The 26,915-nt window shown below is 41.3% G+C and overlaps 1 protein-coding gene across 14 annotated transcripts in view; it reads left to right on the top strand.

Annotated features, from left to right (window-relative positions):
* LOC100627466 (uncharacterized) overlaps positions 1–22,556 on the top strand; it is a 207,048-nt gene extending 184,492 nt beyond the window's left edge. For 13 of the 14 annotated variants that reach the window (XR_014843820.1, XM_021089367.2, XM_085022378.1 and 10 more), the window contains 6 exons: positions 2,201–2,307; positions 3,333–3,509; positions 6,240–6,452; positions 13,680–13,857; positions 20,205–20,333; positions 21,048–22,556. Coding sequence is in view for 12 of the 14 variants with exons in the window: in XM_021089367.2 (XP_020945026.2) it covers positions 2,201–2,307; positions 3,333–3,509; positions 6,240–6,452; positions 13,680–13,857; positions 20,205–20,333; positions 21,048–21,064 (821 nt within the window). In the remaining 2 variants the exon portion in view is untranslated. Of the gene's footprint in view, positions 1–2,200; positions 2,308–3,332; positions 3,510–6,239; positions 6,453–13,679; positions 13,858–14,716; positions 14,814–20,204; positions 20,334–21,047 lie in introns of all 14 variants that reach the window. The other variant, XR_014843821.1, reaches the window with a different exon arrangement.
* Positions 22,557–26,915: the final 4,359 nt, after the last annotated feature.

Genomic DNA, 26,915 nt, shown 5'->3' with positions numbered 1-26,915 from the left:
ACTACTTCCCAGTAGTTCTACCTATTGATTTGGTTTCAAGCACTTTTCCATTGGCAAGAACATCCTTCAGAAAGTGAAATAATGTTGATGATATTGGCATTCTCATTTTGTAATTAATTTTAATGGGATGTCTTTATTGTTTTTTAAGAGGTGGGTCTTTGAAAAGGTGTCGATAAATAATACCATGTTCTTCTGCTTCTGAGTACAGAATCAATTAAGAAATAAGGTACAGAACACAGACAAATGGAAATCAAAATCTCAGCTTTATTACTGATGGGGTCAAGTTGGGTCCTGGCTCTATCTATGAGCTCACAGGACCTGCTGACTCTCCCAGAATGAGACGAGATGACCTGCCAGAGCAGAGGCATTGTTGGCAATCACAGGCTTCCAGTGGAGACTGCCCTTCCCAGGGACAGAGGACACAAGAGAGAGGACCTCTGTGAAGGTGGCTCCTCTGGGGATAGGCAGGGCCCAGGTGGGAACACCTGGCTCCTTTCAGAGTCACCAGTCTCGGGGCTGCACCCTGTCCTGGTTGCTGTGGGAGGGGCTGTGGGCGGCATGGGGAAAAGAGGTTTCCCCCTTGTGTTATATATGATGTACTTGTTGATTTTTAAATACTTGCCCTGTAGGGTGAGAAGAAAGTAATCTCTTTCTAATTTTACTAAGAACCCTATTAAAATGATTTAAAAATGAAAAATGACCGTTAAATGTTAAGACATTCCTTTTTGGCATCTATTGGATTCATAACAGTGTGTTTTCATGTTGAACTTAGAGTTATATTACTTGAATACATATATTTTCTTAAAATGAAATAATCTTTTTCTTGTTTTGAACTGCCTTCTTATGGTGGATAACTCATTAACTCTGTAATTTATTTATTTATTTATTTATTTTGTCTTTTTGCTATTTCTTTGGGCTGCTCCCTCGGCATATGGCGGTTCCCAGGCTAGGGGTTGAATCGGAGCTGTAGCCCCCGGTCTACGCCAGAGCCACAGCAATGCAGGATCTGAGCCGCGTCTTCGACCTACACCACAGCTCATGGCAACGCCGGATTGTTAACCCACTGAGCGAGGGCAGGGACCGAACCAGCAACCTCATGGTTCCTAGTCGGATTCGTTAACCACTGTGCCACGACGGGAACTCCTAACTCTGTAATTTAAATGAGATTTCTGATTTTTTTTTTTTTTTTTTGGTTTTCAACAAGTTTTAAACATGTCTATTTTTTAATTTTTTATATTGAAATCAAGTTGACATTCAGTATTACGTCAGCTGACATTTGCAAACATTATGTAGTGATAATGTGAGAAGTTCGGTCATCATCTGTCACCACACACAGTTATTACAGTAGTTATTGACCATATTCCTTATGCTGTATATGATATCCCTCTAACTTAATCATCATGTACCTGGAGGTCTGTACCTCTTAATTCCCTTCACCTATTTTTCCACTCCCTCCCTCCTGGAAGCCACCCATTTTATTTTCTGTATCTATGAGTTTTTTTCTATTCTGTTTTGTTTGTCTTTTTAGATTTCCCTTAGAAGTGAGATCATGAAGTATTTGTATTCGTATTTGAGGATCTAATTAGTGATCACTGTTTCCCGATCATCTGCTATGCTCTAGGCCCTGTTCTAAGTTGCTATTATATGGCTATGCGTAAAGTAGACAAAAATTCATGCCCTCCAGAAGCATGAATTCCAAGATAAAGTGACATGTAAAAGTACACTGAAAACTGAAAACAAATACATGACGACAAAATCTTTATCATCATAATCACACAAACTAGTCACTCATACCCAAATGGTATATATTTAATTTTGTAATGCATCACTTTATTTTACCAAAGTCTCCGAGATTTATAGAATGGAAATGGGTTTTCACACTAGGATAATTTATCTTCCTGGAATCAATTCTATTGAGTGTTATTTGGGGGGAGGGGTGTTGTCTCAGGGGCTTACTGATTAGCATGGGAAGGCATTAGAGGTTTTCCATGGAAATTCCACCAAATTGCCAAGCAACATGTCGTTTTGGTTACTGGTTACTGGTTATCAAAGGTTACTGGCATTCTACCTTTTGACTGATGAAAAACATTTAACTAAGAGATATCATAAAGTATATTAGTAGAAGGTTTCAATGTATAATTGAATAAGAAAAAAGCTTTAAAAGCATGAATTACTTGCTAATACTTAAAATGTTTTATAGGTCTATTTGATGTTATTTTCAATAAAGGAAATATATGCATTTTCCAAAGTCAGGAACTACGGCATCTTTCTCTGGCTCTTGATGACGATGGCTCTGTCATGGGAATGGTATGTGGTAATTTTTCTTTTTGCCGTATGTCAATCATATCCATATGTAATACGTTTTTACGTAAGGGACTTTTATAAGATTACCAAATCATATTTTCCTCTGGCTTTTACTTTCACTTTTTCACTGTTCTCACTAATTTTTGAGATTCTGATGAGTAAATGGTCCTAAATTTCAGCAATTAGAATTTAGACGAGGAGTTCTCGTCACAGCTCAGCTGAAACGATTCCGACTAGGAGCCATGAGGATTCGGATTTGATCCCTCGCCTCACTCAGTGGATTAAGGATCCGGTGTTGCCGTGAGCTGTGGTGTAGGTCACAGATGTGGCTTGGATCTGGTGTTGTTGTAGCTGTGGTGTAGGCTGGCAGCTGCAGCTCTGATTCGACCCCTAGCCCGGAAACTTCCTGTGCCACGGATTCGACCCTGAAAAGCATAAATAAATAAATAAATAAATAAAGTAAAAATAGAATTTAGATAAGGAGAAGTAGACCACTTATCTGATAACATCCAAAATTCTAATGAGCCTCTGAAAGGGGACACTCTTGACTTCTCAAAGGCCCCTTCAGGGACCATATTGTTAGGAAAAAAACAAGAATTTTACATAATTATATTTTGTATTGGTTAGTAAAGGTTTGTTTAGTGTTTTGAAAGCAAAACCTAGTAAAATGCACATCTGTTAATTTCAGCTTTTGGTCCCAAATAGTCTTGAGTTAGAAAGACACAAATGAAGAAATGGAAAAAAAAGTGATAAATACATTACCACCTCACTAAACTGCCCTGCCCTTAGGGTTATTTTTACTGTTACCACCCTCCACACGGCTTCTGGGAAATCGCCTTGGAGCCGGACACTGGGGTATCAATCAGGCCTGGGAATCATAGGCACTGAGTCACAGAAGCCTGCCTGACACGGTGGTTCTGCAGAGTGTGGACCTGTGCACGCGTAAACGCCCACACATGTTCGGTTTAATTATTTTGTCTTGCCCATTCAGAGGCTTGGCTTTGTTCTGTTTTCCCTCTTTCCTTTAGGCTGGTGGTGGAACCTCCACTGAGATGAGGGTGCTTTATCAGCCCAACCGCTGTGCACTTCTGGAGTCAGCTTTGGTTCCCGGACATGCAGTTATTTTTGATCGTCATGGCAAAGTAACTAGCGAATCGTCAGCAGGCTACGCAGACCTTTCAAAAGAGTTTGTGGTTTTTGTTAAGGTAAAGTGGAGGAAAGTAGTTAAAAAGTTTATGTTGCTAAATTGTATTTCCTTTCCCATGTTGAGGAAAACTCTTGAATTGCGTCATGACAAGTAATGGGCTCTCTTCCCACGAGGTGTCGTTGAGGCCGGTTGTTTTTCTGTTTACCCAACTTTGAAAGCCACAGGGGCCCAGCCTCAGCAGTACTAAGCTGGCCCAGCTGAAGCTGCAGGTTCAAACTATGATAGTGGGGATTTTAAATAAAAACTTAGAGAATCTTACATTAGGGAGCCAAACAAATATATATATAACTTTCTTAACAATTAGTGTATTTATGCCCTTTGAGTGTTGTGTGTGTGTTGTCATTTCATGCTTTATGCTTCTTTCTTTATAGTATGTGTTTGTGAGTGTATCTTAAAAATAATATCATATTAATATAAGAGAGTGTTGTGTGTGTGTTGTCATTTCATAATGCTTTATGCTTCTTTCTTTATAGTATGTGTTTGTGAGTGTATCTTAAAAATAATATTATTGTATTAATATAAGAGCTATCTTTTATGAGATTGCCTGTTTTATGCCACACACTTTACTGAGAGTGTTACCCCCTCTAAGATGAAATTAATCATCATGAAAATTCTGACAGATATTGTTATCTATATTTTAAATGTGAAGAAAAGATTTTTAGAGAAGTTGCCTCTTGACTAGTATAGCATAGCTAGTAAATGATAAATTAGGGAGCAAATCAAGGTCAATTTGTCTTCAAAACTTTTTATATCTACTATGTAATAAATACTTCATCACATTATTTTATTCCAAACGTGGTTTTTAATGGGTTGCATAATATCGAAACATTAGGAATAAATATGTATGTGTATATATATTTACAAATATGTATATTTATTATTGGATATTTAATCTTAAAATCTTTATTTTATTGCCTCTACAGAAGTTACTGCAAAAAATATACTTTGATTTATATCTTTGACAATATATTTTATTATTTTCTTAGCTTAGATAATTCAAAATTGAATTGAAAGGTCGGAATATGAAAACTTTAAGACTTAGAACATACTGACAGGGTTCTTTCCAGAATGTCCCAGTATTTAATCCTGGGACAGTTAAACCAGCTGTGCGGTTAGAGGAATGGTTGACCTGACCACCCTCACTTCTGACACAATCTTCAGGGTCAAGTGTCCTTGGGGTCACCATCAAGTTTTGATAATGCACTAGAATGACTCAGAACTCACTTAGTGCTCTTATACTCACGGTCATGGTTTATTATTGAGAAAGGATACAGATGAAACATAGCTCAGGGGAGGGACACAAAGGGCAGAGTCTAGGAGTAGCACCCAGTGTGGAAACTGTGGCTGTCCTCTCCCCAGGCGCCAGGACAGTGCTGCTTTCTCAGCATTAATATGTGACAATATGCGTGGGGTCTCGCCCACCAGGGAAGCCCACCGGGGCCTTGGGGACAGAGCCTTTACTGGGATTCCCTCATGTAGGGGGTCCCTGGGGCCAACCTTGTCTCCAGCCTCTCAGAGGCCAGCTGGCAGCTTACTAGGCCAAGTTCCCAGCCTAAATCACAGTTTCACTATCTGGCTGGCCCAAAGCCCCCAGGAAACAATGATACTCCTATTAGACGTGGCATTCCAAGGGTTTAGAGGTTACCTCAAAGGCTGGGTTACGTTTGCCCTAGGCTGGGCAAAGGCTATACCTCTCTGGGTAAAATCACATTCTTGGAGTTCCCATCGTGGCTCAGTGGTAACGAACTTGACTAGTATCCATGAGGACTTGAGTTTGATCCCTGGCCCCACTCAGTGGGCTAAGGATCTGGTATTGCTCTGGCTGTGTCTGTGGCTGTGGTGTAGGCCGGCAGCTACAGATCCAATTTGACCCCTAGCCTGAGAACTTCCATATGTCACAGGTGCGGCCCTAAAACAAAAATTGCATTCTTTACTATAAGGTCCCTTTGGCAGACAGCCTAAGAGGATATTTATTTCATTGACCTTGGTATTAAGTATGGTCCTTAAAAGAAACTTTTGACAGTTTTCTGGAGAAGTAAATACCTAATTTTAGCTTTATTATTATTTTTTATTGCTAGTATAGATTACTTTTCCTTATGTGTATTCATCATTTGTCTTTTGTGACTTGTGTATCTGTGTCTTTTATTCATTTCTGTACAGTGTTAGTATATTTCCAATTAACCTTCAAGAACTTTTTATATCATCTTTCTTAAGCTATTGATTATAAAGGATTTTCTTAAATATGCCTTAGTTGTGTTTGATACATTCTTTTTTTCATTGAATCATTTATTCTTATGTGTATACATTTAACTAATATCCATAGATTACATTTCAAAATTCAGGCCTCTTATAGTACACTATCTTTATTCTGCTTCGTGTTTGTGCTAAAACTATTTGCTTGGAGTGATTGTAAATTTCTTAAAAGAAGTGTTTGTGTTTTTATATCTTTTAAAAATCTCTGTAGCATCTGATGCAGACTCTTACACTCTCAATGAATATTGATTAATGTAAATTCTCATGAGTCAACCAGACAACCTTCTTTAGTTTTGTTTAATTTGCATAGCAGTTCAATTATTTCCTTTCTTTGCTCACTTTTTTTCCCACCAAGCTTCTGGTAAGATCCCAATCACCGTAGCTTCTCTAGGAGAATGGGCCCTATTGCCGTCTTTTTGTAGCAAAACATGAGCTTGTCATTCACTGCCTTTCTGTCCTGTTTGTTGCTCCGAAGGGTGTGTTCCTCCACAGTGCTGTGGTACTACTGGCTACCAGCCTGTGCCAGGCCCTGTGTCTCCAGCCGGATGGGAGCTGCACTGGCGTGGGCAAACTGTCTGAAAAATCCTACTGGAGAGTGCATAAAATCACTTCTGGGATTTGCATGTTTGAAAGCATGAGAAACGCACGGATGTTTCTGAGGATTAAGGATGGCCGCTGTGACGGAATAGTAAGCATCTGCTCGTCTTTTTCTCAGCAAATGTTTAAGACATTTGCCATTAATAGATATGAGCATGATACTCGCTCAGTGTTCTGTTTTTTCGTTTTAACCTATGACCATTCTGGAAATTGGATGTTGTATATGGTGGCCCCCTTGACTGGTTTTTAGTAAGTGGGGAGGGCAGCTGAAGGCTTGGTAAGGTCAGAGGAGGATCCTGACCCTTCAGACACTGCTTCTGAAATGTGACCTGCATACACACCACCTGGCCACTGTGTTAGAAATCAGATTCTGACCCAGGGAGACTGTGGTGGGACCCGTGTGTCTGTGTTTCTAGGAAGCACCCAGCTGTTGTGCTGAGTTGGTCCACAAACTACACTCTGAAAAGCAAGGCTCTGGAAAGTCCCAGGTCAACAATATTTCCTTAACTGCTTCCTTTGGTGCCTGAATTTCCACCGATGGAAACCCTGTTCCTTGAGTAAGGAAGTGCTTTCAGATTCTAAGTACTGGGAGCTCTTCTTTAACGTCTGAGACTTGGGAGGGGCACGGAAGGGACAGCATAACCTTGTGTGTGTGTGTTCCTGATTCTCCTGGGTGGGGGTAGGGGATGGGCGAGGCCACGTTGGCTTGCCTCTGAGTGCTCTGCTCAGCTCTTCGTGCTTGGAAGACTTTGGTTTGAACCATCCCTTTGGGATAAACTCGGAGGCACTCCCCTCCCCTTTCTCCTTACCACAGTGGTATCGGCCCTTTGGGGAGATGCTGGGGTGGGAGGAGGGAAGGCCTCGTCCTGGGGTCCCTGTGCCCCTGACGGGGCTGCAAACGGCTGGTCTGTGTGGTGGGCTGCACTTGTGCGCTGTGCAGAGGAGAAGGGCCATTCTTGACCCACTGGAAGGAGCCTTGTGAAGGCAGTAACATCCCACTTCACAGAAGAGGAAGCCGTGCTTTGGGACAGAGCGCCACATTTATGGCCTGGAAACTGGTTAAGTGTGCTAATTGAGATGAGAACAGGTGATGTTGCTGCCAGGCTGAGAGAGTGACCGCACGAGGTCCAGTGTCAGTCAGGAGGAGCCCCCGGAATCTGCCTCCCTTCCCCAGTGGCCCAAAGCCTGCCCAGCTTTCCTTCTGGGGCTCGCAGGCCTGCTCCGAACCAGGGGGTGTTGCTACATGACACCTGTTTTGGGGAGAGCTTGTGCGGCCTGGATGTGTCACTTCAGCTCGGGAGTGGGACGACACTGGAAGCTGCACCTGCCGTTGACAGCAGCCACAGGCCGCTCAGTGCTCAGTCGCCCGCTGTCCACTGGGCTGCTGCATCCTCAGGTCCAGTGGGGAATTTTCATGGTCCTTCTGTCCCACGCTCTCCTTCTGGTGCATGGGGTCTCTCTGTCACTTCCGTTTCTTTCTCAGTGTGATGTTCACTTTGTCCCCCCTGAGCAAGGACATGTGTGTCCTCTGCGAGCGTGTGGCAGACTCTTGGGTGTTGGGGCCATATTGAACCTTTGTGCTCGCCTCCTTCCTTGGCTCTATGGGGACTGGCTGAGAAGTGGAAGGAAGTCCTTGGCGTTCACCCAGGAGTGCTGAGCACGGGAAGATGAGTAGAAACGCCCCACTGGGTACATGCCAGTGCTGTCCCGCTGGCTCTGTGGTGGAGGAAGCCAAGTGCGAACCTGGCTGAGGGATTGCCCAGGGCCTGTGTGGCATCACGGCCCAGAGGCAGGGTCACCAGGCCACTCTAAGCACTGTTGTGGAGGGCACCTGAAAACAGGATGGGGCGGCTGGGCCGACTTCAGTGGCCAGGGCAGGACTCCCAGCAGGGAGGTGATTCCAAAACAGTTTCCACTTCCACAGTTTCCTAGAACCAGTCGTGTGGACAGCTTGTTAGGTGTGTGACTGGGTCTGAAATCACGTGCCCTGGGCCTGTGCCGTGCTTCACCCAACACTAGGAACCCTGCCCCGCCCCCACCTCCTTCTTCCTTCCCTTCCGGATGGACCTCTCAGGGTGAGAAGCCAGGTTGAGGATTTCCTCCACAGGCTGGCACGGAGGCCCGCAGACATGTATTGGAGTTTCATATTCAGGTATCACTTCTCAAGTATCAAGATTTTTAATATGTTGGAAAAAACAGAGGCATCTGTTCAGTTTGCTTTTGGACAGAGAGAGCCAAAGTAGAGAATCCAGTGAGATCTAATGATAAAGCTTTGACTGCATGGCATATGATATTTAGAGCATTAAAATAGGCATCCGGCTATCCCAGGGCCCATGCAGGGTTCCGTGGGCCTTTTGGAAACGGACCTGCCACGTGACCACTGCCTGTGGTTTGTCCCGAGGGCTGAGGCCTTTCTTTTGAGGCCTGTGAGGGACAGGTGTGTGTGTGGAGGGGTGGTGTAGAGACTCAAAGGGCAAAGCAGAAATCAGTCAGGCAGAGTCTTGCCTGTCATTGTCTTTCCCAAGTGGGGAGCCACGCTCAGATGTGGGTCCTTTCTTTGGACAGTAAATGGTGCTGTGACCCTTGTAAGCAGACTCCCGCATTGAACATAAGTTCAGTCCACGGCACCTCCTACCAGTACAGCTGAGGGGCCGAGCAAGGAGCACAGGAGGCTGGGGTCTGATATGGGAGGAAACACTGGCTCCCTGTTATCAGGGTCTGGTTTTTCCTGCTGGACTTCAGTCCCCACCTCCCGCCAGCCATGGGCTGTGACCTCCTGAGGCTGTCCCAGGCTGGAGCAGCCAGCGTGCTAGGTGTAGGGGGGCAGACTTCAGCTACGTACCCTCTAAAATGGAAGTGTTGCTGTTCAACATCAGTCCCCTACCCAGGGTCAAGCAGCTGTGCTCCTGGAGGGCCGCACAGAAAATCTTTAAATATTGGTAGAAATCTTCAGTTTAAAGTATGGTTTTTGTTTGTTTGTTTGTCTTTTTTTTCTTTTTAGGGCCTCACCCGCGGCATATGGAGGTTCCTAGGCTAGGGGTCTAATTGGAGCTGTAGCCGCCGGCCTACACCAGAGCCACAGCAACGCAGGATCCGAGCCGCGTCTTCGACCTACACCACAGCTCCCAACAACGCTGGATCCTTAACCCACTGAGCGAGGCCAGGGATCGAACCTGCAACCTTATAGTTCCCAGTCGGATTCGTTTCCTCTGCGCCATGATGGGAACTCCTGAAGTATGGTTTTAGAGGGCTTCCTGACTTATGGCATACTTAAAGGTCAGTTACTTTTGTCCGCCTGCCTCCTAAGATCAGAGGCTCAAACATTTTATAGACATCTCTAGCTTTTTGGTGTTTCTGTTAAAAATTCAAAGTCTGGTCTTGGAAAAATTACTGCATTGGGAAGTTATTGCTAAAAGATTTGAAATTTTAAAGAGCGTTTCCAAGAAGCCATAAATACTTTGTAAATCATAGGAAAATGTGATGTTATTTTGGCCAAAGGTGAATTTCCTGATTTTGTAACAAGATCTGCGAGGAAAGCTAGGAGAGGAGGTGGGCTAATATGTTTGGGCGTCTAGTGTGTGGAAGAGGCCGAACTAGCTTCCTTGTGTTTGTAATTGGACATTCCCTAACCCCGGAGCTTCCACAGCAGAACAGTCAGGCAAGCAAACAATAGTAGCGTGTCTTTTTAAACAAGTTTTATTGATCTGGTGTTGCTGTGGCTCTGGTGTAGGCCGGTAGCTGTAGCTCCAATTAGACCCCCTAGCCTGGGAACCTCCATATACCGCGGGCGGGGCCCTGAAAAGACAAAAGACAAAAAAAAAAAAAAAAGTTTTATTGAAGTCGAGTTGATTTACAAGGTCGTCATCGTTGCTGCTGTACAACAAAGTGATTCAGTTACACATGTACACACATCCATTCTCTTTTGGGTTCTTTTCCCACATAGATGATCACAGAATATGGGGTAGAGTTCTCCGAGCTCTATAGCAGGTCCCCATTGGCCAGTTATGCCATATACCTCAGTGTGCATATGCCAATCCCACCCTCCATTCCGTCCTTCCCCCACCTGTCCCCTTTGGTAACCTTAAGTTTTCAAAGTCTTTTAGTTTTTTGAGAAACCTCCATACTTTTTTCCATAATGGTTGTACCAATTTACATTCTCCAAAATGTCTTTACCTAAAACTGTCACATGTAAATAACCTAATGGCTCCTTTGGTGTAGTTATGAAAAGGCTAGCCAGGGTTGCAGAGCTTCTGTTCCAAATTTAATGCTTTATTCTCCAGGCAGTCTGGATCAGTCCCTAGCTTCTCACTAGGGTTGGCCCCTGGTTGTGGCTCCCAGGTGCTGCCATGGGACAGTGAAGCTGGTGAGGGCACCTCCTGTGGAGCCCGTGAAGCCTCTTGTTTTGTGCACACAGACCTGTGTAATCAGCGTAGGCCTGGAGGGCTCTGTGGCTCCTCACGATGGTGTCAACCATTTAAACAGCATTAGTGTTTAACCTTTATTTTGATGTTATTGAAAAAAAGACCACGGGCCCAAAATAGTCACGTGTGCTGGGCCATGTCACCAAACCCTGCTTATACCTAATGGAACAAAGTTTTACCCTTCCACGGAAATGTAGGCTTCTCTGGTCTGTCTCAGAACTAGTGACTAATATGTTGCCTGGGCTCCACCCCAACCCGGAGGAAGATGAGGTAACCCACCTAAGAAGACCCTTTTGTCCCCTAAGGGAGCCGACTTAATCTGAAAGAATCTGTTTGTTTGTTGATGACTCCCTTATCTTGCCTTTGAAACACCTCCCTGCCCCCACTGCCGCTGCAGCCCTTTGGGGCTCCCCTCTGCTTGCCACACGGGATGTGGCCTGATTCTTGAATCATTCAGTAAAGCCAGTTAGATCTTTATGATGTACTCAGTTGGTTTTCTGTTGGTGTTCCTTCTAGAGAAGAGCCTCCACAGAGTCCTCATTGTTTTCATTTTACTTCTGCTACTTCCACTGCAGTGATTTTTTATGTTTATAACTTGTTTAGTGACTCACTGACATGATTGTCTGATGAAAATTCTCCATCTGAAATTTTGGTAGTGGGTCTTTTTAGTCAAAATGTCCTTTTTGGCCCTTAAGAAATAGTGTTGATGCCTAACAATGAGGCATGTCATTTTGCACTTTCATGGTATCTGGCCAGAAATCAGTGGGCTAGAATGGCTTTACATTTGAAAAAGGAACGGTCACAAGGATCTTAGTTACCCTTGTTTGAGCAGAGGCTGTGATGAGGCGTGTTGGTGATCTGCAGAGGGATTGCAGACGCCTCCCTTGTCGCTGTCCCTTACATGCCTACCTGCCTTTGTCCTGGCAGTACTCAGCCGATGCCCGTTGTGATTATAGACACTGCATGGAATACAGCATTAGTGTCTGCCATGGCGTATTTGAAAACCCTTTTTATAGGCAAACATGCTTATGTTTAAACCAAATGATGCTGATCCTGTCACAAATGTTTCTATTTCTATTACTATAAAATTGTTATGCCCTGGAGTAACTCCCTTTAATAGGTTTGGATGCAGTAGCGATTCCAGGTAGCGTGGATGCAAACCGCATGCAGCTCTCTAGGGACAACGGTAAGGTTTAAAGAAGGAAACTGAGCCTCCCAACAACGTGGGTGGAACTCATCACTGAACATAGGTATGAAGGAGAAAAAGGTGTAGGATTTGTAGAAAGACAGCTGAAGAGTGACCAGTATACCAAGGACGTGGGACGCAAGGTCAGGACATCTCAATAAAGTGCTAGTTGATCCCAACATGTCAGCACTTGTCTGTTAATGGTGACACGTTACACTAACGTGATGTGTGAATAACAGGAGGAAGTGGTGTGGGTGTATGGAACGCTGTACTCTATTCTCAGGTTTTCTGTAGATCTAAAACTGTTCAAAAATTAAGCCTATTTGAAAAAAAATAAGAGGGCACTCCAGTGCTACATACCTGAAGAGCAAGAGAGAACTGAGACTCTCTGGACTATTATTAGAAAACCGTAAAGAGATGCATAACGGGCTGGATGGTGAGCTGTTTGTTTCCTGTAGGTATTGGGGGCATTGAGGAAACTTCATGAAGACAATTTGAGGTCTGTCCACATCACACTTCTGATTCAGATCTTTCAGTGGCTCCCATGGTCTGAGATCAGGCCAGGCCCCCAGGTGGCAAACGGGCTGACCCTCTCTTTCCATCTCACCTTCTTCTCTCTGCTGTTCAACCACATCAAGACACATGTTGGTCCACACACCAGGCTGCCTTTGCTTCTCTGCCTTTCTTCATGCTGCCCTCTGCCCACAACTCCCTACCTCCCACCGCCACTTCCCTCTGCTTAGCTTAATGGTCATTTGACACTGAACTCAGCTTCACCTCCTCCAGGAAGCCCTTCCTGATTCTCCTGAGTTTAGGGCCTTCTCTCTCTCCCAACCCAAGGAAATTAGCTCTATCCTGCTGGCCTTAAAACTGTATGATTATTTGTATGTGGTTGTGTTCTCTACTGGGCCATGAACAAACCAAAGCCAGAGCTTTAGTGTGTCCATAACAAGAAAAAAAGGTAGAAGTTACTTAATTCATATTTATATTACCAAAGAGAGATAGGCAACAGACAATTGATCCTTATCTACAAGAAGCTCGTAGTAGAGGGCAGAGATAAATTATCTTTTACAAATCAAGTAGTGGATGCTATTGGAAATTTTAATTCATTCTCATTAAACTTATTTTCTGAAACTCCTAAATCTTATAAGAACACTTTTTAAAGCAAACAAAAGGTGAGAATAGTGAAATGTTCTCTGAGATTATAAATGCCATAAAAAAGAGGTGATTTTGCTGATCTGAAAGGTGTAGTAGGTTTCTCCTGGGCATCTAGTTCTTGAATGTTTTGTTTCATTATCTTTGAGTAATTTATGTAGACTCTGTTTACTGCCGAAAATTGGTTTCTGTTTGAATGTAAAGGGACTCGTAAGAATCGCCCTCTTCTCCATCACTCTTTCAGTGTGTTTTCCTGCTTCGGCCTAGTCCCTTTTCACTTACAGAGGAGGGCGGTTCAGAGAGCACTCAGCACACATGCACTTGGCTTTGTGGCTCAGGGCCCTTGGTCCACTTGCTCAGCGGGTCACATGGTCTCTGTTTTTGGATCTTAGGGAATAAAGGGGGAAGCACATGGTGCAATTAACGCAAAAAGCTTCTAGATTTGTCAGGAGGACTTGGAAATGAAACAAAATTGTATTCTTGTGAAATGACTGGTTTTAAAGTCTGTCTGTCGGTGTTTGCTCATATTTATGAAATAACATTTTGTTGATTGTAGGGTACAGGAGATACTGACTGTCATTTCAAAATTAAGAAGAATTTGGAAAATGCATGTATAAGCCTGGAATCTGTGAAGAGCCCAGGGTTGTTTGTTGGACTTCAGCCAGATGGACAGGCAGAACCAGTTGTTTATACCAAAAATGGCAACATTTTCTTCTATCCGCAAGTCATCAAATGTAAGTTTACCCTGGATGTTCCATTTTGGTTTTGCTTTGGATGGTTTGTGTACAGTGTCTCATAATCTCGTGTTTTCCTATTTGTGATTCCAGAAGCAGTGAAAGAAACCATAATGAAGACACTTACCTCAACTGCTCAGATATTTAATGTTAGCTGTGGAATTTTTGCTACATTAAGCTCCTTTACAGCTTTTAAAATTGAGTGTGCATGTGCATGTGCGTGTGTGCGTGTGTGTGTGTGTGTGTGTGTGCGTGCGCGCGCGCACACATGCACTTGTATTTTGTTAAGGCTGTTTCCACATGTATGGAGGGGATGGGCTGTTAGAAACATGCTCAGCTTCATTGCTATTAATTTTTAATGTTCACAATATAAAAGGAAATTAAAAAGACCAACACCAATGAGGTTTGAATTAAAAATAGAATTTGGGGGAAAAAAGGCTAAGGATAGGACAGAAATGTGAATATTTTGAAACTAGTTTCTCTCATATTTAGGTTTAGGTTCTCTAGCAAATTGACATTAGAATCTGAGGACTTTATTTAAATAATGTAAGCTTAGAATATATTTGTTTGAACAAAGGTTAGTGAGGGAATTCTACTGTGTTCTGAAACTATCTCAAAATTTAGTTTGCTGTCTAATTTTCACCTCTTTTAGTCTTACGGATTTTTGGTTTAATCAAACTGGATGATTTTCTTAGTCTGACTCTTATTTAACTTCTCCTTTCTTAACGAGGTCTACTTATGCTTTATATGGAGATATATATACAATTCTGCAGGTTTTAAAATATATATCCTATAGGATTGTGACACATATAAATATGATATATCTTTAGCATAATACAGCTTTATCTCTGTAATATAGAAGACAGTTTGGAATAAGAACATAATGAGCTTGCTTTGACATGATGCTGTATCTGGCCCTGATTGTGCTGTCTACACCGCTTCCTTCTCAGCTTGAGGTGCGTATTGAAAGCTTTGCAGGTTGCTGGGCTAGTGCATCTTCACTTAACGCTCTCTGTCGCCCCACCCCTCCCTGCTCTATTCTCCCCTGGCTGGCACTCCAGTGGCACGCCTACTCAACAAAATGGGCTGGCCATCTGCCTCTGGAGCTCCGAAAGGAAATAGATGACTTGAGAGAAAACAGAAAGACACAGGGTGGAGGAGAAGGAAAAGCAGCGAGAAATAGCCAGCAGGGAACAGCAACCATGTGGGAAGAGCACGGGGGAAGGAGAACCGGCACAGAGGCGGGGAGTGGGGAGAGGTGAGAAAGAAGAGATGATAGCAGCACTTTGGAAAAGGACAGTGGAGGGAAGTAGCTTCCTCCCTAAGCACAATCCTGCCTCGCTTTTAATTTAAAGTGAGAGGCCTACGACTCTTCTTTTCACTTGAACAAGTAGAGGCCAATGTAGGGTTATTGTTGTAATGTCAATATTGCTGTGTCTCGAGGAATAAGGAGAACAGAGAGAGACTGGGGAATGGGTCCGTGGAGCAGGTGGAACATGTACACCATTTATCATTTAAGTTATTAAGTCTTTTATGGGCATAGTTTGTGATGCCCCAGACAATTACATAGGAACATCTAAAGATCACTGATCACAGATCACCATAACTAACATCATAATAACGAAAAAGTTTGAAATGTTTGTGAGAATGACCAAAACGTTCCACAGAGATAGGAAGTGAGCAGATACTCTTGGGAAAATGGCACCAACAGAGCTTCTCAATGCAGGGGCTGCCACAGACTTCAGCTTTTTAAAAAATGCAGTGGAGTTCCCGTTGTGGCGCAGTGGAAACAAATCCAACTAGGAACCATGAGGTTGTGGGTTCAATCTCTGGCTTCGATCAGTGGGTTAAGGATCCGGCCTTGCCATGAGCTGTGGTGTAGGTCACAGACGTGGCTCAGATCTGGCGTTGCTGTGGCTGTGGTGTAGGCTGGTAGCTGTAGTTGTGATTGGACCCCTAGCCTGGGAACCTCCATATGCTGCAGATGCAGTCCTCAAAAGACAAAAAGACAAAAAAATAAAAATAAAAAAATAAAAATAAATAAAATTTAAAAATGCGGTATCTTTGAAGTGCGATAAAGTGAAGTGCAACAAAGTGAGGTATGCTTGGATTTTTTTAGAACAATTTAAGATTCACAGAAATATTAAGGGAGGATACAGAGATTTCTGGTGCACTTTCAGCCCCTCGTGTGCACAGCCTTTCCGTCAGCCTCCACCAGTGGACAGCACACATCATCGTCACTCAGAGCCCATAGTTAACACTCTGGTTCACTCTTGGGGTTGAACATCCTATGGATTTGGACAAATGTATAATTCCCTGCCTCAGTCATTGTGATATTACAGAATGTTTTCACTGACCTAGGAATCCTTATATTAATTGATTTTTGAATGTTAAATCAGTCTTGCATACCTGGGATAAATGCCACTTGATGTATTAATATTTTTATAGATTGTTGGATTCAATTTCCTAATATTTTGTTGAGGACTTTTACACCTGTGTTCATCGGAAGTATTGGTCTGTAGTTTTATTTCCTTGTGAAGTCTTTGTCTGGTTTTGGTGTTGGGGTAATCTTGCCTTCATAGAATGAGTTATGCCTTTATCCTCTGAAAGAAATTTTGGATAATTGGAATTGGTGTCATTTCTTCCTTAAATGTTTGACAGAATTCTCCAGTGAACCATCGGGGCCTTGGTGCTTTCTGTTTTGGAAGATTATTAAGTATTGGTTCAATTGCTTTACTAGATAGAGGCCTATTCAGATTGTGGAATTTTAGCAAATTGTGTTTTTCAAGGCACCGGCCTGTTTCATCTAGGTTATCAAATTTGTGGGCATGGAGTTGTTCATGACCTTCCTTTATTATCCTTTCATATCCTTATTGGAAATGTAGTGATGCTCCCTCTTTCATTTCTGATGTTAGGAATTTGTGTTTTTTCACTTTTTTCTTAGTTAGCCTGACCAGAGATTTATTGATCTTATTCATCTTTTGCAAGAGCCTGCTTTTGGCCCCGTTGATTGGCTCTGTTGACTTTCTGTTTTCAGTTTGCATTGGTTTCTGCTCTCCTTCATTGTGGTGTACCTTTTACAGCTTAAATAGAATTGATAGGTTCCTCAAGACAAGAGATACCTCTCATTCCTTCTTTTAATCTCTTCTTGACATACCACTCACCTTCTCTCTGACCTAGTCTCGTCATCTACAATATGGTTAGGATTTGATGTAATTAATTAACCGTGTATTGAGAATTTATAATGAAAGGCACTTTCCCACTACTCTTCAGCTGAGCTGGCTAGCTTGTGCAGCAGACTCTCTTCATTTGATCTTTCATGAATTTGCACTTGTAATACCAGGAACCTGAGATACAGGAGAAGATGTGGTGAGGTCTGACGTTGGTGCTTACATGATCAGTAACTACACTGCACACAAGGAGAAGGTTCTCAAAGGGTTTCCTGCATGGACAGAAGATTTGAAAGTTCTGTTCATTCTTATTGTTCCAGATAATAAGTCCATCCTTCTACTTCCTTATAGTAAGACCACACTATGACAGGTATTATTTAAAGAAATGAGTATAACTTGTGACTTTGTTAACTCTAATGTTCTCTGACTTTTTTTAGACCATCTAGGCAATAGTGAACATATCCAAGTTTTATAATCATCATAACAGAGACAAATTGTGCACAATAATTACACACAATAATCTTCTTGCTCTAATTCCAGTTCAGTCTTATGGTATTAGCCACCCTCTGTATACAAACTGTGAAGCTCTGAGTATTAATAATCTGAAAAAATGCAGCACCAAAGATAACATTCAGATGTTACATTTTTTTATTACACTAAGAAGGATTTCTTTTAGGTTCAAGACTTAAGGAAACTTTTATTAAAATAATGTTTGGAAGATTCGTTTTTACTTCATGCTAGTCTCCTAAGATCATTCAAGTTTTAAAATCTAAATGAAATTCTGTCATATATTCAGTTAATCGGATCTTGAGTATGTATATTATGTTCTTATTTAGAAAAATATGTTTCAGATAATAAAATAGACTTTATGGATTTAAAATGTACATGCCGTAATAACCTGACACATTGCTATTTTGTAAGTTTTAGCTGTTTTGATTTTTAAATAGCTGGTATTCAATAAAATAAGTGTTTTTGTTTCTTTTTTAACTAGTTCACATTATAGGGTTGCAACCCTTCTGTCCGGTGGATCCTAAACTTTTGGATATACTGAGACATGAGCTGAAGTGAATAGATTGATCATTTATTTCCAGCTATCTGTGTAATACATACCTTTTGATATATTTTCAGCTAGACAATTCTGGTTTTTTTTGACCTTCATCACAGGTTTTCTTTTATGCTGTGGTTGATGTATTTTCACATTGCTTTTTAAATTGTAAAAGTGAAACAAAGCACACTGAAAAGAGTTGCTCCGGTTCAGAGTCAGCTTTGAATCCACTGGAGGGCCACTTGGTCCTTAGGTTTGGACCTCTATCCATGACCCACCTGGCCCAGCGTCAGGGTACACATACAGAGGGGCAGGAGCACCCCAAATGACCTTCCCAGAAAATCTCTTCCAGGCCCTGAATTTCCCTCCATTAAGGCTGCTGTTGTATTTATAATAAAATATTGACACTGCTTTTGAGGATGAGGTAGGATCTTGAGAAGCCAGTGCAGGGGCCGGTATAGAGAAATGAGAGATGCTCATTCCATTTCATAGTCTGCTGAGGTGGACTCTGCGGTACAGCCCTTTGTGCACCTGCTTCTCACTTCTAGATGGGCAGGTTGGCTGTTTTCTCCCCTGTGGTCCCTTGGCACTCTGCATGTGCCTGTTGTAGCTCATCAGAATATCCTAGAGGTCATTGTTCATGTCTTCTCCTCAGTGGCAACCCTGCCAGTGTCAAAGCCACGTCTTGTGCATTAGTTTATTCTTATGCTTATGGCAGAGACTGGAAGGATTTATCTTATCTTTGTAAATCCTGGGCTTCTACATTATTTATAAATATGACAATTATGTCACATTAATAATGTAGACAATTATGAATTCCTTCACTGGACAATAATAAAAGGAATCCTATGTTATATTTAGGAATCTTTTTGATTGTTTTCCTCTCCAAGTGTTCTTTTCCCTCTGTGGACATATTTCTAGTTATTTCTGATCATTTTTGTAGTTCCTTTATTAGCCTCAAGGTCCACTGTCTATGTGTTGCATTGTAAATAAACCGTATGTAAAAACTTAAGTTTTATAGGGTTTGATGTTGAAAAGCTTATTATTGTCTGTGGTGATATAGTACTAAAGGATATCAATGACAGTGTGGTCGCAGGCGGTTCTTCAGACAGTGGTATTGTACAGTCTGTGCCAGCATTCCGCATGACCCAGTGTCACTGATTCCCCTGAGCCATGCCTGTGAGGTTGCTATGCCTTCTCATGCTAAGGCATATTTCATGGGTCATCTTAAATTTATTGACTGAAATCGTGGCATTAAGAAGTAGCTGCTATTATTTATTATTATGTAGAATAAGACATCTATAGAATTTTTTGTTATTTAGGAGGTCTCTAAAATCTGACATAGTGTGAATTACTGCCATTTAAAAATGGCTCCATTGGAGTTCCCTGGTGGCCTAGCAGGTTAAGGATATGGCATGGTCACTGCTGTTTTCCTGTTGCTACTGTGGTGGGGGTTTGATCCCTGGCCACAGCATGCCATGGGTGCAGCCAGGAAAAAATGGCTATACTCTGCCTGATCCTGAAAAGTGAGACACAGACAACTTCAGCTTTGAAATCCTAAATACAAATAGCACTTGTGAACATATACTGTAGAACTGGCGTCATTATTCAGCTAGGGTGGGAATATCTATTTCTGAATAAGACAACACTAAAACAATTTGTTTCTAAATACAAGACAGGAAAATAGCTAATTTTCTTCATTTATAGATATATGTATACTTCTTTGATTCACAGATTTCAGTAAAGTCACATAAAGTATTATTTGAATGACATTTTAGTCAGTTTTCCCTTTCAGTGAAGGCAATGTACCAGATTATCAAAGGAATTCCCATTTAGAATCTGTAAGAAAAATATCTTGCATAAGTCCTTTGATTCATACTCTGGCGTTAAATTATTGCTTGATTTACAAAGCAGTGAATAGTTGCAATAGGAATGCCATTCATGTGTGACTTGCTGCTAAGAATAAAAAGCATTTTCTGATAACTCCGTAATGCAGAGTAAAATGATTTGCCTGGCGTTGAAGTGGAAACAACATCAAAACTTAAACTTGCAGAGCTGAACATAGGGTGAGTTTTCTGAGAAGAAACAAGTGATTTTTGAGAGGATAGCATCTTTTAAAATCTTAATTTCAGTTGGCAGAGAAAACCCGATGGGAATGTCTGCAACACCCAGCCAAGAGGAGAAGATCCTTGAGTCAGAAAGCCAGCAAGAAACGCCACCGGGACCTGAGTCTGGCCTTGCCTTGCTTTCTTCAGCTGCAAGTAAGGCACAGCTGGTTCTTCTTCTTTGGTTTGTTTGTCTGTACTGCTGTTTTTTTGTGTGGCTTCCTCAGGAAGAAAAGCAAATTATTTTTATAATATAGGTTACATTATACCACATGAATGTGCTTTTAAGATGTTGTCTTGCTTTTTGATGCTTTGGTTTTTATATTGCAAAGAATATGTGTATTTTAAAATGTGTTTATTTCTTTCTCTTGAATTCACTGTTCACTCCAGAACAACACTTGACAGGAAGGTAGTATTAAATTATGACATCGTCTTGGCCTATCACCTATGAGATACTTTATGGATATATTTTATGAATAACAGCAAATTCTCACCAATGTCTAAGCAACAACAAAAATAATCTCTATTTCCCTGACACAGTAACCGAAGCATGAATAAAGCACTCTAGGCCTCAGAAGTTTTATTCGTTTCTCTCTCTCACTATGTTTGATTATTTTTCTTGCTTTTAAATGTATTACCTTCCAAAAAAAAAAAATGTACTACCTTCCGTCTGACTGAGAGGTAGAAAGAATGCTATCTGTCAAATTCTCTGCATCAGAATCTCATCATCTTTGGGCAAAGTGAAATAGTGACCACTGTCTCTGAACCATTTGTTAAAAAAAATCCATCTTGAGAGACAGATGTATTGTTATCTTTTGAAGAAAATCCTTTTTGAAGATGACTTATTGGGTGTGCTCCCTTTTCTTTCAGAGAATAACAGCAAATAGATGTCTTGCTGACAACCCTCTGATGCTGTCACATCAGCCTTGGGGAGAGCTTAGCCTCCTGAGTCCTGTTGCACTGGTCCAGGCCCAGCTTTTCGTTTCCACGCCACATCATGAATCCAGGGAGCAACGTGACACATCATACTGCGGGAGAAACATGTGCTAAACTAGATTTTTTTCACAGAGGAGAAGTTAATCTCATGTCAGGAAGTAATGGCATCTAAATCTGGGGTGGCCACCTCAAGTAACATTTTCCTTGGTTGAAAATAGCATGCCAGCTGAAACTTCTAGGAATATTTTTGTAGGAGTAGCAAAATGCTTAAAGAGAAAAATCTTCCACATATTTTAAGAAAATTTCTAATTTGGTTAAATTTTGTCCTAGCAAAAACATTAAAAAATGTTACCATTACTAAAAATATTTTTTAAGGTTAAAGTGCACAACATATTGACGCATTTATGTATTGCAGGATGATTGCTGTTGTAGCGCTAGCTAGCAGCTCTATCACATCATATATTTATTTCTTCTTCATGATGGGAATAATTAAGAGCTAGTCCCTTAGTAAGTTTGATTATAATATAATATAATTGTCTATAATCACTATGCATTACATCAGGTCTTATTTGCAAGTTGGCACCATAAACATCTCTCCTATTTCTCCCCCTTACACACCTACCTTTGTCCTTAGTAACCACCATTTTACTTTCTGTTTTCACAAATTCAGCTTTTGTTAGGTTCTACACAACAAGTGATATCATATTTGTCTCTGTCTGAGCTATCTTTCTCAGCATAATGTCCTTGAGTTCCATCCATGTTGTTGCAAGTAGCAGGATTGCCTTTTTTTCTCATGGGTGAATAATGTTATCTATATCTATATATCATTTTCTTTCTCCATTCATCTGTTTAGAGGCACTTAGGTTTTTTCTGCATGTTGGTTACTGTGAATAATGCTGCAGGAAATACAGGAGCACAGATAGCTCCTTGACATCCTGTTTTTCATCTCATCCTCAGAAGAGGAATTGCTGGATCAAATGGTAGCTCTGTTTTTAACCTTTGGAGGACCCTCCATACTGTTTTCTATAGTAGCTGCACCAGCTTACATTCCCACCAGCAGCACACAGGGTCCCCTTTTCTCTATAGCCTCACCAACACGTGCTGTTTCTTGTCTTTTGGATAATAGTCATTCTAACCGATGTGAGGTGATATCTCATTGTGGTTTTATCTTGCAGTTTCCTGCTGATTAGTGATGTGGAACGTCTTTGCATGTGACTGTTGGCTATTTGGATGTATTCTTTGGAAAATGTCTATTTAGTTCTTTTATCCTTTTTAAAATTGATTTTTTTGTTATTGAGTTGTTCTTTATATGTTTTGGATATTAATCCCTTGTCTGATATGATTGTTAATTTTTTTAGGATTGGAAAGTATAAGTTTTATATTGAAGCAGGGAAGACCAAGTAATTTTCAAAAATAATAAAATTAGGCATCATGATAAATATACACCTTTCAAATAATCCTTTCATTTAATAAATCATCAAATATGTGTTTTACGTCTACTAAATGTCAGCTGTGAGGAAACACAGTGATGGGCACAGCAGACTTGATCTCTGACCTCTAGAAGTTTAGTCTGGTGAACCAGATAAGCATTAAACATGTACACAAAAATATAAGGTTAAAAATGGACAATTGAGACGAAGAAACTATCTAGGGCAGGCTAGACACAAAATACAATTTAAATCATTAATTCATTGCACAAAGTCTCATAAGGTCTTTATTCTAGTTAATGACAATGCAGTAGAAGTGGAGCGTGTGCCAGAAATTGAAAAAAGAGGCTGAGCTTAGTCTACGAAGCCATTCAAAGCATTGACATGGTGCAGGCTTTGGATTTGGACATAAAATCCTGGAAGTTCGGATGATAGAGTTCTCCTGTACAAATGCCATCCTCGAAACGCCCTTGACTTGCTGCAACTCTGCCTTCTCTGGTTGTGGTAGAAATGCTTTATCAGCATTCATGACTTAAGTGGGGAAAGTGCCTTTACCTGTGACCAAGACCTGAAAGACTCTCACTCATTACTGAGGAATTAGGTCATGACTCTCGTTGTCTTCTTTCCACCTCTATCAAATAGTAGTTAAAAGGCATTTCTCACAAGAAGTACCTTCTTCTTGGTTTTGTAATTTAGCTGTCATGCTAGATAGATTTGGGTTATATCAGCCATTCATGTTAAAATAATGTTCATTGAAAAATACTTCAGAAAACTTACTCATGCTTTCAAAGACATCAGAACAACTGTCAGTTTCCGAAGAATAAGATTGTCATCGTGCCTTCAGGTTGAGGCATGATGTTCATCCTCAGGGCGTTGGGTGTTAACGAGGAAACAAACCTGTCCTCCAAATACTCATTTATCAAAAATGGAAAGTGGAACTTTCCTCATCTACATCAAAGGGAGACAAACGGAGTTACCAGGTAATGAGTTCTATTAATTGTTCTTCTTCTTGTGATCTTGGTGTTTGTTACCCATTAATATTTAAAAAATAGCACTCAGCATCTAGAGTGAAGTGCAGGTTTATTGTGTGTGTATGTGTGTGTGTGTTCAAAGCTGTTGCAGTAAGTTTCAGTGTGAAGGTGGTATAAGTCTTCTTTATCATAGATCAGGGACTTGAGGGGACCTTTTTAAAAATCGTTTTTAAAATGTTTTTGCTTTTTTTTAAGGGCCGCACCCATGGCATATGGAAGTTCCCAGGCTAGGGGGCAAATCGGAGATAGAGTTGCTAGTCTACACCACAGCCACAGCAACGCCAGATCCGAGCCGTGTCTGCGATCTACACCACAGCTCATGGCAACGCCAGATCCTTAACTCACTGAGTGAGGCCAGGAATTGAACCTGAATCCTCATGGATGCTAGTCAGGTTCATTTTGGCTGAGCCACAATGGGAACTCTGGGACTTGAGGGGACCTTTGACCTGTGTTGCAAAAGCAACATAGACATTCCATGAAGAGTGCAAACCTAAGCCATTCCATTTCAAGCAATCCTCGTCACTTAAAGTACTGCTCTATGTTGAGTAGAAAACTTACTCCTTATAAAATCTTTCAGCCTGTAAAAAGTCAATATCCTTTCCTATAAAATAAACTTTTGTTGGTTTTTCTTAGTTTACCCTCATTTCTTAATACATCCTTCTTGTATATAAATATACTAAAAAGTGGATAATTAGTGTCTTTTTTAAAAATATTTTCTTCTATTTCATATATATTTTTATGGTTCCTCTGAATGTTTATTTTCTAAGTTCTTTACCTTTGTGACTATTTCTTTTAAATGGTGATTCTCCAAATAGGTGTCTGTCTTCTTACATAATTGGGACAGTTAGAATAATGGCATTCCTTTAATGTGCTTTCCATACAGCTGTTACCATAGTCTCAGCTTGGAAGACATGTATTAAGCATCTTTATTATATTCTCCATCTATTTGGGGACCATTGGGATACTGAGCTTATAATATCCTTTCACTGAAAAATACATAGCTTATTTTTTGAACCAAAATGCAGACTTCACCTTGATACCAGTGAGTTTTCTCTCTTCTTAGTGTCAGTCTAACATTTTCGAGTGTTGTGGTAGCTTTGGTTGCTTGATCTTCTTTTCTGGTTGTTACCTACCCTGCCAGCTTTGTGCTTCATGTGTTTTGTATAAAAGCCTACTATCCCTTAAATCAAGAAACACGTAAATTTGTGACTAAAACAAGATTATTCATGTTAATTTTATAGACGTATATATTTTTACATGGAAAGATACCTATAGAGAAAAAACTTTAACTTATTTTTTTCCCCAGTGATTTTATATTTTTAAATATTAGGGCTAATAACCGTTTTCCTGATATTGTACTATCAAATATTATGGGGCATTTGTTTTCAATTTCTGCTTTACATTTTAGGATAGATCAGCTTTCTCAAGCCCTGTCTTGAAAAAGTGCACAAAGATTTATACAGCTTGTCTTTTTGCACCCACACTCTGTGATGGTGATGTATGCCTTTAGCTGACCTCAAATTTGATCAGCCATGAACTATGAGAATCAGCTTATTTGTTTTTTATTTCTGGAAGTCATTTTTTTCTTTCTTCAGAGCTTCAGGAGAAGCACAAAGGTAGTATAGCTTAAGGTGTTTTGGTTTTGTTTTTGTTTTTGTTTTTTTGGCCCAAGTCCATCTGATTGGTGATTGCTTAAATATTCTGTCACCCTCATGGACATTTTTGAGTCATCTGAATACATTTTAGGACCATAGATTTTATTCAGGAACACCCTGAAGGAGTCTGTAGATTAATCCAGAGTCCCCATCAAATATTCTTTTGGCTTAGAATATTTTAAATCTCTAGTCAACAAAAGCAAGTACTTTTATGGATAAATTTATGGTCTGAGACTAATGGACTTTGGTTCATTTCCAAAAGATCAGGGCATTAGATTGAATTCATATTTAATTGATAACAGCATAAACTTTAATACATTGTTCTTCTGTATTATAGCTTATGCCATATTAAATCATCAGTTTTTGTGACATGAGTGTACTCTGATGATGTGTTATGTTTGTGCAGATGTTAGAGCAGAAAGAAGAACAGCAGGCTTTAGAGACTATCAGCTTGTTTGCAGATTAAATCAAACTAAAAAGCTAGTGTGTGTGTGTGTGTGTGTGTGTGCGTGTGCACACCACCAATGCTAAAACCAAGTAACTGTGGTCTCAGGACCCTGTTTCAGGGTTTGTTTGTTCACTGCTCACCAGCCTCCTCCTTGGTCTCTCTCTGCTCTATGCAGCTCGCCCATTTCAGAGGGATCTTTCTAACCCTCTGATCTTATCACCAGCAGGCTTGAGCACAGAGTGCCCTCACCACAGCTCCCTCCCATCCTGCCTGGTACCTTCCAGGTGCTCCCTGTTTCTCCTTTTCCCAGGTCACAGCTCTGTGATGACCTGGTCAGTGCAGGTCACCGAGTGTGGTCCTTCCACCATGCCGTCTGTGTGAAGCCTCTGTGTGTGCGCAGGTGTCCTGACCCTCCACCGGAATGCCTTCCCTTCTTTCTGCAAAACTCAGATTCATCCTTGTACATCCCGCACGTGGTTCCCTCTGCCCTCCCTCCCTCCGCAGTTACTCACCCCCGCTCTCTGCTGTAACTAGGAACCACACAGATTGCTTTTCTTTCTGTGAGTGTGTCTGCTGTGTTGAAATCAATTATCTTTGCATCTGTGTTTCCCACTGGACAGTGTGTCTCTCCAGGGTGAGAGTTCCATTATTTTTCAAAATTTCAGTCTCTGCCATTAGTATTTAGAGAGCAGTGAACCTAACACTGTGCCCAGAAAAAGAAGAGGAACTATATGAAGTTTTCCTGAATTGAGTAAAAACAGTCCTTTCGATGAATAAGAGAATGAGTAAATGCTTAGCTTCCTAGAGCATCTTCTGCTGACCTGGACCACTGGCCTCCCTGGGACCCACTGCATGCTGAGGGCTTTCTGCTCTAGAATTCTGACCACACTGTTGTCTCCAATCTGAAGTTCTCTCAGAGAGTTCACAGGTTCCTGATGGTGCTTGGCTAGAAATGGTGTGTCCACACCTGACATGTGGGCTTTGAAGGTTAGACTGGGTCAGAAAATTGTGGTGAACCAATTTTTGTGATCTTTCCCTGGTCAGCTGGCTTTGATAGTTCATCCAGAACAGCATGGGGCTAATGCTTGCCTGCCTGGGTTTCAGGATTAGTTCTTGGTCGCTGCCCATATAGCTGTGGGTCGAGATCGTAGCCTCTGTATCCAGCGTGTCCACCGTTCAAGTGAGCACAGAGCCTCTTAGGAAAGCGAGACGGGGGAGTGAGGCTGATGTGACGATGCTCG

This window comes from Sus scrofa, chromosome 4 (assembly GCF_054392235.1).
Source record: "Sus scrofa isolate SSC_HxYL_T2T_F1_AM1 chromosome 4, Sscrofa_HxYL_maternal_Yorkshire_Landrace_v2.0, whole genome shotgun sequence".
Classification (NCBI taxonomy): Eukaryota; Metazoa; Chordata; class Mammalia; order Artiodactyla; family Suidae; genus Sus; species Sus scrofa.
Note: the sequence above shows the minus strand (reverse complement) of the source record. Positions and strands in the feature narration are given on the sequence as shown.